At 34.7% G+C, this 12,552-nt stretch overlaps 1 protein-coding gene and 1 non-coding gene across 2 annotated transcripts; one reads left to right on the plus strand and one right to left on the minus strand.

Annotated features, from left to right (window-relative positions):
* Nucleotides 1-605: 605 nt before the first annotated feature.
* LOC128555989 (acetylcholine receptor subunit alpha-like) lies at nucleotides 606-1,868 on the minus strand. Its single transcript, XM_053539866.1, has one exon. It carries the CDS (start codon nucleotides 1,866-1,868, stop codon nucleotides 606-608), a length of 1,263 nt encoding a protein of 420 aa, XP_053395841.1.
* Nucleotides 1,869-5,374: 3,506 nt separating this feature from the next.
* On the plus strand, nucleotides 5,375-5,447 carry Trnar-ucu (transfer RNA arginine (anticodon UCU)). The gene has a single exon. It is a non-coding gene; the product is annotated as a tRNA-Arg (tRNA).
* Nucleotides 5,448-12,552: the final 7,105 nt, after the last annotated feature.

The raw sequence follows: 12,552 nt of genomic DNA on the forward strand, positions 1-12,552 counted from the left end.
AACATAATGATAATGCCAAAATTTCATACTGCTGAACAATTTTAAATAATCATATTGAACTAATAGACAAGCATTCATGAAAGAACGGTATACATTATATATAACTAAAATATATCAATGAAAGCTAAGACATTGTGTGCTGGCAGCCCGAACTGAAACGTACCTTTTTTCTTATTTAACTTTCTTTATTATTTAAAAGGTATCTTTCTTGATATACTAAAATTTAAAAATGCATTTATGATAAAATATTATAATGATTGTAAAGGAAACTGGGGTTGCGAACGTGTTTGTGGCAAGTCAGCCACACACTCGCCTTAACTAAACTTTTTAAACGAGGCAGATAAATAATTAAATGATTCTAACTAAGGGTCAGTCTAAGATGTTTGTACAAAAATGTACATAACACTTAGAATACAGAGAAAGTAAGGTTTAAGGGCACAGCACTTGGCGGACTTTAATGGTAAGATCAAAGAGTGAAGCGTTGCACCAGTTAAAATCACTGTGATTAACTGACCATATATCAGTCACTAAGTATGTGCAGCGCTTAACAACGATGTTTGTATTGTAATATACACTTCTCCATATCAAGAAATACCAACCAATTTTCAATTAAAGACACCTTCAATGAAAATGATAGAACCAATAATTTGACACAGCAAAACAAAGAAAAACATAAGTCGGTCAAACACATATGCATGGTCCATCCATCTACTTGTACCTCTTTCAGTTATACTGGAGGTATTTTCTGTTTCATCTTGTTCTTTTATTTTGGGGCAATTTTCTTCAATGTGTTTCCTTTTTGTAATGGATGATGATCTTCCACATTTTGAAATGTAACTTGCAAATCGTGCAAGTCTTGACACACGCGTGTTGTTGCACATTCTGTGGTGAAGGTGTAAGGAAATCACTGCCGACATAAGTGTTATTGCGCTGATCGCAAGTTGGAATGTAACATATGAACTAAGGTAGGATATTCCGTCAATTGATTCCGGCAACGATTGAGTAATCATCGTGAGAAACACTGCCAATGTTAAAAACATCGACAATGGATAACTAGTTTTTTCTCCACTTTCACACGGCACGAAAAATGAGAGCAAGTCAAGTACAGCTAGTACCAGAACAGGAAGTATTATGTTGAAAAAGCACAGTTTACAGGATCGCCTCATTGTTATGTTGTACGTTATGAACGTAAATTCAGAACTGTCATTAAAAGTATCAAAAGATTCATTATAGGTAACCACTCGTGTTGTCACATAATTTTCTGTTATGTCCCATTCCGCTATTTCAACATAAAATCTCATATCCATCTCGTTGAACAGTGGTTTAATCGCGACCTTTTTGTCGGAACTTATAAATTTGCCAATGTCAATTTTGCAAGTTTGTACATCATACGGGAATGTCTTTGTTTTAACTTCACAAGCTGTATCGATGTTTATCATTGTCCAAATAAAGATTTGTCCATTACTGTAAAGCCGTACGAAGGCGTCTTTCATTCCAAATTCACCCGGCTTGTCTAAAGCATTGTAAATCATTACGTCCGGAGTCCAAATTTGTTTGTTAAACGGAAATTCAATACTTGATATTCCGTGATATTGAGTCTGTCTCCATGTAAGCAGTTCATCTTTCCAATAAAGCACAGTACTAACTGTTGTTTTTAAAGATTGCCGAATTTCATCTAAATGTTGAATTTTTCTTAACTCAAGTCCTATTGATACGATAATAGGATAAGAGTAATTTAACACAGGTCGGACATTAGGGTTATAATCCTTGAACAGGTTGTTCAATAAGAATGATTCCGAATACTCAGGATATGCAGCCGTTAGGCATAGGAAGAACTTACTTAAAAATAATACATATCTGCATTCCATACCGTAATTCCGATGTTTCAGTTACTATTAAGGAAACCTTTTTTTTCACTTGAGATATCCTTTAACAAGCACAGACATGCACGATATAGTTGCATGTGCAAAATTCCAATAATAAAATGACAATAATTCCCAGTGCGAGACTGACAGCGTTAACATTTAGAAAACGAGAGCTAATGCATTATTATAAACGTAGAAGCGTCACGTGACATTGTCACTGATTATACAATATTATAAACTGAGCTTAGGTGCATGATACTGTATTGTTATCGGTGTGAAATATAAATGCAAAAACAAAAACTGTTGATACACCCATTCCGTCATTGTTTGCTATTGATCTCTACTGGTATCATTCCTTCGCTATTGTAATAGCACAAACAATCAAATTAAAGCTATGAAAATATTTGTTTAAGTTAAGTAATTTCCCCTTCAATTAATCTGTGTTTCACAAATATTTCAATCAGGAAAACGGCTTCAAAAGTGAAGGATAGATCAAATGCTGGTGCAATACGAAATGTTGGGCTGTTGTCTTGTTAATATAACAAAAGACACAAGTCAACTTCATGCTTTGTCGCCAGTAAAAGCTGCAACAAACCTGAAACAACCCGACTGAAAGAATGGAGAACGAATGAAATGTAAAATTTCTAGAGCATTTCAATTTTGTACAATAATTACCAGACTTGGAGAAGATTGTGTTTGGTATAACAATTGTTTGTTTCCTTATATTTATTGAATAATATGACATATATATATATCATTGTTTTTTTTCCCAACAAAAATGCATATCTTTTCCGTTACAAAACCGATATTTGTTTTCTAGATTATATTTGTCTTTTTAGAAGTGAGGCTGTTTATGCAAAATAACTTAAGCATTTATCATTTAATTTCCTTTCTGTAAGCAGTAATGAAGTGACAAAAATTAAGTACAATAACCAAATTGACTGCTGCCATAATGCTGTCATTATAGCTTTGTCCAATCGCGAAGTTAGTGAGAGATACTTGAGCGAATGTAACTATAGGCATAATTGTACAATTGGAACACAGATTTGTGCGCTTTAACGTATATTTGCCTTTTCACATATATGTACTTTATGACCCGGCTTGAGTCACAAAGTGTCTGTTCAGCCCTTTAGTAGTAGCTTTCATTTTTGATGGTATCTTACCGAGTATGTTGAAGACTTCATGAAATTCAGTTCTTTTACTCCACTTGGACTGACCTCTTTGATTTTTATCTTCTGACCTACTTAATGGTGTTTCCCGTCTTACTCCGCCTTCTGCAAAGGTATTGAAGACATGGTTAATTAGGTTTTGTTCACAAACACTGTTGGGGTTTAAAACATACGCTTTTGTATTCTTTGTATATCAATCTGAATTACAATGTTATGTTATTTTTGACATTGATAGAAAATGAGTGTGGGCTTGTGCACAATCATTCATTTTATACACTCCAGTGTGTTTGTATTGTGCCTTAGGTTGTCTTCGTTTATATATTTACATGAGTATATCTGTTTTACATATGGCTTTTTATTCTTGCGTATTTTAGGTGTTCACCTGACGGGCAGTTGTCCTTAGACACACTAACATGATATGAATTATAAATGAGGTATGGCGCATCAGTAGCTTGTTTTAACTGCCTAGTGGTATTCATGCCACTGCCTGTTCCATAGGGTTCTATTCTTCTTTGATTTGTTTGTTTTTTCCTTTTTGTCGGTTTGTTTTATTTTGTGTATTGTTGTGCTTATATCAAACATGTAAACGTCTATTAATGCACTGATGTAAGTTATGTTTCTGTTTCAGGGGCCTGCGTTCTTTGGGCATGATTTCACTCTTTATGTTTAGATAAAACAAAAGCAAGGGTCCATGGATAGCCTCGACTGGAAAACAAACAATAAAAACACAGAACAGGACAAAACTTATATTTCATCAAACTGGACCACCCAAACAAACTAATGTTTGATAATGTAAGAAAGAGAAACGCTTTCATCAAGACAATGTAAGCATTCAAGCTGTTTTACTGTATTCCATACATACAAGTTGTAAATAGAATAACTTAAATACAAGCGTTCAGTGAAATAAAAGCAGCTCGATAATACCAGCATGTTTTTATACCTGATAAAGCAATAATTTATGTAATGCATTGTACAGTCCTAAATTCGCGAGGCAAATATGTTAATACCATCTGAAATAGTTTATTCACTTTGATGAATTAAAACAAATTTGTCCATTCAAGGTAAATTATCGAGTAAACGCCGTTTGGCAATCTTACTTCTGTCCAAGTAATTTTAATTCAATTGAAAAGTAATCGGTTTCTGCAATACAGGATGACACAGGTATGTATTTAACTACTTACATCCATCAGAATAGGAGTCGCCAATATAGGTTGCCATTTGCGACTATAAATAAAATTCATTACATATAAGCACATATTGTACGAAATCAAGATGAAACAATGCAATGCAATGCAATACAATACAGTACATCAAATGCAATGCAATGCAATGCAGTGCAGTGCAGTGCAATTCAATGCAATGCAATGCAATACAATACAATACAATACAATACAATACAATACAAATTGAGAAATTTGCTTTAAATGGGTTCTCTAAATATAATCATTAATTTTACGTGGTTTATACCAATAAAATATGTAAAATGATCCCTTGGAAACATAGAATGCAGTCAAAATAGAATAACAACAGACTCGGTTTGATTTAGTTTGTTCTGAAAAATAATGAAATCTGCAACACCTCTCACGCCTCCTAGCACCTGTTTAAGCGGAACTGTATTACAAATCTATTAAAATAATTATTTAATGACGGATAACTCAGTGGTTTGCACACTGGCCTTCCAATCCTAAGGTCGGGGGTTCGATCCCCGGCAGCTACTCGGGAATTTTCAACGTTTTTCAGTGTTTCACACCCAACTAGAGGTGTACTGGTCAAGAACCCAGGCAATCCTTGTGTGTATCAGTGCTATACACTGGGCACGTTAAAGAACCAGACTGTCTATTCGCAACGAGCTAGGCTAGGTTAGCCGGACAAGCCTGTATCTGATTTCTGATCTCTCTGTCGTGGGGGCTTTGTCTCACTCTGTCCCTCTGGTCAGATCGCTCTGTGTCTGTACTAGTAGAGGATGAACTATGCGCCCTGTGTTGCTGCATGTGAACTATGTAAAGCGCCTTTGAACGTGAAATTGATCATGATTAGGCGCTATATAAATCTGGTATAATAATAATAATAATAAGTTATGCTAAAGCGAATAGTTATGGAGAGTACCTATAAATAATACGAAAAGTATGGCCGAAGTTTTGTTGGAAAGATACCTTAATAACTAACTTAAAGAAAAAATCATACACATCAGAAAGGAATTGGTGTAACTTCAAATTATCTAGTATTAACATAACATTATTATATCAACTGCCACTGAGCGTTTTACTTTCTACCGACACGAGAGATATCATGATATAAGAAACATGAGAGAATCAATGATATGAATGTAGAAGTTCAGATGTCCCCGTAGCGCAGTGGATAGCGCGCTGGACTTCTAATCCAGAGGTCGCGGGTTCGAATCCCGCCGGGGATGTTATTTTTTTTACAGCTTATGAATAGCCTGGTATGAAACATATTACTCAAGATTTACAAAATTATCGGAAACAACGAACATAACTATTTCGTTTACATTACAGCCCTTTCATTTTATCACACTTGAACTTGTGATAATGTTTGTACGCGCCATGAAGTTAGGTCTGATCTTGAAGATACTGAAAAGTCTGTCGAGTTTTCGGTATCTGTTGATTAATGACATATGTTCGCCCGTGAACAAATGAATTTTGATTTATTTAAAAGAGGCTACATTTTTATAATATGTATCGCTAGGTTATTCGCATTGGTAGGGAGGTTGTCTGAGTGTTGCGGCTACAACAAGATTGTAGGATAAAATCGTAAATGCGGCGAATCTTTCTGCTATCATTTTGCTGTAACTTTTGTGTGAATTTCATATAGATCTTATTTATTTCATATCGTTCAGCAGTGATATTTCTTTCATGTGATTTTATATAGCCTGTAGATCTGTCTTTAAATGGACGTATTGTAGTATACAGTCACTGTATATGAACGTTTAATTTCTGCCATTGCTTTTTATATACAGTTTCAGCCCGCCATGTTTATCACAATTTAGAACATATGAATTAGAATAAATTTTTTAGAATAAAATGAGTGAGAAAAGTAGTCTAACAAAAAAGTTCAATAAAATCACAGAAAGTAACCACGGTTTAAACGTATATATATTTAAGTACGTTGTGTTAACCACAGCAATGGAAAACGATTGATTCTTAAGTTAATCAATACTGGTCAATCACTGATGTTTGGGATACATCCAATTGCTCGAGTGTCGTCTATAGAATTAAATGAAATGAATTTGGTAACTATCCTTGATAGCACAGTAGGTAATAAAATCAAAACATCATAATAGTCTCTCCAATCAAGACCAGTGTTTTGAATCATAACTGAACCAGCGATTAGTTTAACAGCCGGTAAAAACAACTGGGCCCAGAACTACGAACGAAGTGGTCGTGAGTTCAATCCCCAGCTTGGCGTACGTTTTCTATGATGAATTGATAGAGGAAAGCTCTCAAAATTATCGCTTGAGTATTCGTTGAATAAAACCTATGGGTTGAATAATTGATTATGATTAAGAAAAAACACACGTTATAGGGTAAATTGCACAAATTTTGACAACACAAATCACAATCATTAACAACATGATATCATGCTAAGAAATAATTGAATAAACATAATGATATAGAAATAACATAATGATATAGAATTAACAGAATGGTAATGCCGAAAAGTCAAAAAGTTCATACTGCTGAACAATTTCAAACAATCATATTGAACTAAAAGACAAGCATCCATGAAAGCTAAGAAGTTTCCAGCTGGCAGCCCGAACCGAAACTTACCCTTCTTCTACTTATTTAATCTTCCTTTTTATTGAACGAAAGTGATAAGGTAGTGGACTCCAATTGCTGCAAATATAAAGGTATATTTCTTGATATACTAAAATTATTCTTTTACAATATACATTTATGATCAAATACTATAACGACTGTAAAGGAAAGTGGGGTTGTGAACGTGTTTGTGGCAAGTCAGCCTCACACTCGCCTTAATTAATCTTTTTAAACAGGGCAGATGAAATGATTCTAACCAAGGGTCAGTCTGAGATGTTAGTACAAAAAAAGTATATAAAACATAGAACACAGAGAACGTAAGTTTTAAAGGCACAAAAAAAAACAAAGACAAATATCAAACAGAGAATGACACGTACCAAAATCGCAGCCTCCCGAAACAAAACGTTACCTACAGCACGCATACGTGCACACCACACACACACACACATGCACACTCACAAAGCCAACACACGAGGACAAAACGAACAAACAAAGGAACACACACACATACACGCGCACACACACAAAGCCTACACAAGAGGACAATACGAACAAACAAAGGAACGCAGTGGGGGTACCGCCTTGGAATGATCAGTGGCAAAAACACCACTGGGGAGCTTAAACCGGTTTATCGTGCGCACCCAACCTCACTATTACCCCCACCATGTTCCAAAGACACGGGACAGTGTAAATAAAAGTAATCTCCTCCAGGTGAATCTCTAACATACGTAATGGAAACAAAAAGGCATGGCAAGTAAAACACAAAAATGCTCGTGTATAAAAATATAAAAGCAAACCTTTAGAACCAAAAACACATGTACTCAATGCCTTTTCAGAAGACAGAGTAACAAGAGAAACACCCTTAAGGGCCCGACGAAACAGGCCAGAAGACAGATATCAAAACAGTTCAGTCCTGGTAGGATTTAAATTAAAAACTGCTTATCATAGAGTCCTCCCCCTCTTCCGTCAAACATAATCAAAGAGGGAAGCGTAGTGTCCAACTGTAAACGGGTTGAACACTAAACATGCGGTATGTCTCAAAACAGTTGGGTCGTAACCTGTTTTAATAAAACGTTTTATAATTTTACCAAATACATTTGGAAAATTACCATGACCCAAAATCTTACGAAGTTTGTAAACCACATCCCCATAAAAAACGGGTTTAGAAATACCTTCTCGCAGAAGTGTCTTTAAATTACTATTTAATTTTAAAACTAAATCAGAATTACGATAGTAAAATTTAGCAAAATATTTATGCAATTTGTAATAACGGTAGCCTTGCTGAAGAAGTTTACTTGTAATATATAGATTACGTTCATTGAAATGCTTGACATGACTACACGCTCTGGCAAACCGAATTAATTGAGAAATATATACCCCATAAGATGTAGCCTGAGGTACATCCCCATCCAAATGGGGAAAATTTACAATACTAAAGTTAAAATCATCCCTCTTGTCATAAATGTTGGTATGTATAATATTGTCATAAATAGAGAGATGTAAATCTAAAAACGAAGCATCAGTATCCGAATTGTTAGTTTTAATTAACTGAAGCTCCCTAGGATGAATAGTACCCACCAATTGACCAAAAAACGGATTATCCATATTAAGAATATCATCCAGATAGCGTGATGTATTATTAAATGCAGTTATAATATCTGCATGCGTATCTGGAGAAAGGCTTAACATAAAGCCTCTTTCATAACAATATAAAAACAAATCTGCGACAAGGGGTGCACAATTTGTTCCCATGGGAATACCAACTACTTGTCTAAAAACTGTATTCCCAAACCTGATGTAAATGTTGTTCGATAAAAAAAGGTCACAGGTCCACATTGTATAATGTTTAATAATATTGCTAGTAAAAAAAGCTTTATCAAAACTGCAAGCAAGAAATGTAGTATTCTCTCTGGCAAAAGTCTTTTGAATTAGGGCAGTTAGTTTGTCATTTATTAAATTATGTGGTAAAGTGATTTACAAAGTAGAAAAATTGTATGTACTGACTGTAGATACCTTGTAATTATTAATTTTATACTTATCCAGGATTTCGCCAGAATTTTTAATCAACCAAAATAAATTCATAATGGTAAGATCAAGGAGATGAAGCGTGCACCAGTACAATGGAAAGATTTAACTGGCTATAGATCAATCACAAAATATATTCACGCTTACCAACTTAGTTTGCATTGTAACATACACTTTTCCATATCAAGAAACACTGATCAATTTTTAATTAAAGACACCTTCAATGAAAATGATAGAACCAATAATTTGACACAGTAAAACAAAGAAAAACATAAACCGGTCAAACACATAAGAATGGTCCAGCCATCTACTAGTACCTCTTTCAGTTATACTGGAGGTATTTTCTGTTTCATCTTGTTCATTTGTTTTGGGGCAATTTTCTTCAAAATTCATTTGTTTCCTTTTTCTAATGGCTGACGATCTTCCACATTTTGTAATGTAACTTGCAAATCGTGTAAGTCTTGACACACGCGTGTTGTTGCACATTCTGTGATGAAGGTATAAGGAAATGACTGCCGACATAAGAGTTATTGCGCTGATCGCAAGTTGGAATGTAACATATGAACTTAGGTAGGATATTCCGTCAACTGATTCCGGCAAAGATTTAGTTATTATCGTAAGAAAGACAGCCAAGGTTAGAAACAATGACAATGGATAACTAGTTTTTTCTCCACTTTCACACGGCACGAAATATGAGAGCAAGTCAAGAACAGCCAGTACCAGAACAGGAAGTATTATGTTGAAAAAGCACAGTTTACAGGATCGCCTCATTGTTATGCTGTACGTTATGAACGTAAATTCAGAACTTTCATTAAAAGTAACAAAAGATTCATTATAGGTAACCACTCGTGTTGTCACATAATGTTCTGTTATGTCCCATTCCGCTATTTCAACATAAAACCTCATATCCATCGCATTGAACAGTGGTTTAATCGCGACCTTTTTGTCGGAACTTATAAATTTGCCAATGTCAATTTTGCAAGTTTGTACATCATACGGGAATTTCTTTGTTTTAACTTCACAAGCTGTATCGATGTTTATCATTGTCCAAATAAAGATTTGTCCATTACTGTAAAGCCGTACGAAGGCCTCTTTCATTCCAAGTTCACCTGGCTTGTCTAAAGCATTGTAAATCATTACGTCCGGAGTCCAAATTTGTTTGTTAAACGGAAATTCAATACTTGATATTCCGTGATATTGAGTCTGGTTCCATGTAAGCAGTTCATCTTTCCAATAAAGCAGAATACTAACTGTTGTTTTTAAAGATTGCCAAATTTCATCTAAATTTTGAATTTTTCTTAACTCAAGTCCTATTGATACGATAATAGGATAAGAATAATTTAACACAGGTCGGACATTAGGGTTATAATCCTTGAACAGGTTGTTCAATAAAAATGATTCCGAATACTCAGGATATGCAGCCGTTAAGCATATGAAGAACTTACTTAAAAATAATAAATATCTGCATTCCATTCCGTAATTCCGATGTTTCAGTTACTATTAAGAAAACATTTTTTTCGCTTGAGATATCCTTTAACAAACACAAACACGAGCAATGTAATTACATGTACCAATTCCAACAATGAAATGTCAATATTTCCAGTGCGACACTGATTGCATTTACATTTAGAAAATGAGAGCTAATGCATTATTATAAACGTAAAAGCGAGGCGTGATGTGTCACTGTTACCGTCGCTAATTATACAATATTAGCAAATGAGCTTAGGTTAAATGAATAGCATAAATTTTACTGCATTGTTATCGGAGTGAAATATAGATGAAAAAAAAAACACAAACAAATACTGTATTCTATCGGACACAAACTAACATAGGACATTTTTGTTAGGTAATAGGAAAATTGAAATATTTGCTATCATCCACTGTCCAGCATGCTCATTAAAATGCGATGATAATGTGTCAACAGTTTTATCAATATGTTCAGCTATAATACAAGATAAGGTTATTAATGAAGTTATTTCATATTGCGCTTATTATTTGTCAAAGGGTTGTTACATTAGGCGAAGGCCGAGTTTTAATTCGACTTCACAAGGACAAATAACAAGTCCAGAATGAAATTACTTGATTAATGACGATATTATTATACAACATTCGAGTACTGGTCAGAACTCTTATAGATACTTTTCGGCAGTCATGCACCTTCAGATGAGTTATTCCAGTATTATTAAATTAAGTAACATTATCATTTCAGTGAGTAAAATAGACAGGATTGTGAGTAGTACGAATAATGTTCAGGGTCATTGTGATATCTCGATGAAGTAACAATAAGGGAGCGTGCAATATTTATTTGCGGGCGGATTCATTTGATTTTGAGCTATAATAGAAACTGTTTTTTTAATAGTTGGCAAGCTGCAGGTAATAAGACACGCAATTGTACACATGTGTTGATCAAGAAACTACAACCAACCAAGGACATTGTACACACTTAACAGTCTTGTATTCCGTAATTGTTTACTGTTGTTCTCTTATTCATGTATGATACTAATTGTATATCCTTTTCATAGAACTTGAGTCGCTATTGTAAAGCACAAATGATTAAAGCTATGAAAATATCTGTTTAAGATAAGTGTTATACCTGTAACTAATCAGAGTTTCGCAAATATTTCTGTCATGGAAAACAGCTTCAAAAGTGAAGGAGATATTAAAATGCTGGCATAATATGTAATGTTGGGTTGTTGTCTTACGAATATATTCTAAGACAGCTTCATGAATATTTACTTATTTGGGTTTTACGGCGCACCAACAAAGTATAGGTAAAAGATGAGGTATGGAATCATAATTTGCATACCTGCTGGAATCACAGAGTTACAGCAAAACCAAGTGTTAAGACCCTATTAGTCGCCTCTTACGATCATACAAGGGGAAGGCAGTGGTTCCAATTCTTTTCATACATAGATCGTTCCAGAACCACATGGGGCGCCAGCTTCATGAAATGCTGGCATAATACGTAAAGTTGGGCTGTTGTCTCGTGAATATAACCTAGGACGACAGTCAACTTCATGTGTTGTCGCAAGGTTAAAGCTGCAAAAACCGTAGACAACCAGATTGGAAGAATGGAGAACGAATGAAATGTACAATTTCTAGAGCATTTCAATTTTGTACAATATTGACCAGGCTTGAGGAAGATTGTGTTTTGTATACAACAATTGTTTTGTGTTCCTTACAGTTATTGAATAATATGGCACATGTATACCATTGTTTTTTCCTAACACATATGCATGATATATAACCGATATATGTTCTTTATCATATTTTTCGTTTTGGGATTGACACTTTTTTGCAAAATAACTTCAAACGTTTATCATTGAATTTTCCTTTCTGTTAGCAGTGACGAAGTTACCAAATTATCATGAGCTACATTATCACAACACATATTAGTGCAATGACGCAGTTGTGACAGCCGTCAAATGATGTCATCATAGCTTCGTCCATTCGCGAAGCTGCAGGGAGATACATGGGGAATTGTAACCGTAGGCAACGTTTTACAGTTGGTATGGGTGGCTATGATCTAGAACACAGATTTTTGCGCTTTAACCTATATTTGCCTTTCCTGACACATACTATGACCCGACTTGAGTCAGAAAGCGTCTGTTCAGCCCTTTAGTAGTAGCTTTCCCTTTTGATTGTATCTTACCGTAAACGTGATAGGCTCCTTTAAAGGCAGTTCTTTTAAAAAATATGTTTTATTCCACTTGGACT

The sequence above is a fragment of the Mercenaria mercenaria genome, chromosome 3 (genome assembly GCF_021730395.1).
Source record: "Mercenaria mercenaria strain notata chromosome 3, MADL_Memer_1, whole genome shotgun sequence".
NCBI classification, from domain to species: domain Eukaryota; kingdom Metazoa; phylum Mollusca; class Bivalvia; order Venerida; family Veneridae; genus Mercenaria; species Mercenaria mercenaria.

Coding starts and splice junctions, on each gene's coding strand:
- LOC128555989 (XM_053539866.1), bottom strand. CDS start 1,868: ATGGAATGCAGATATGTATTATTTTTAAGTAAGTTCTTCCTATGCCTA.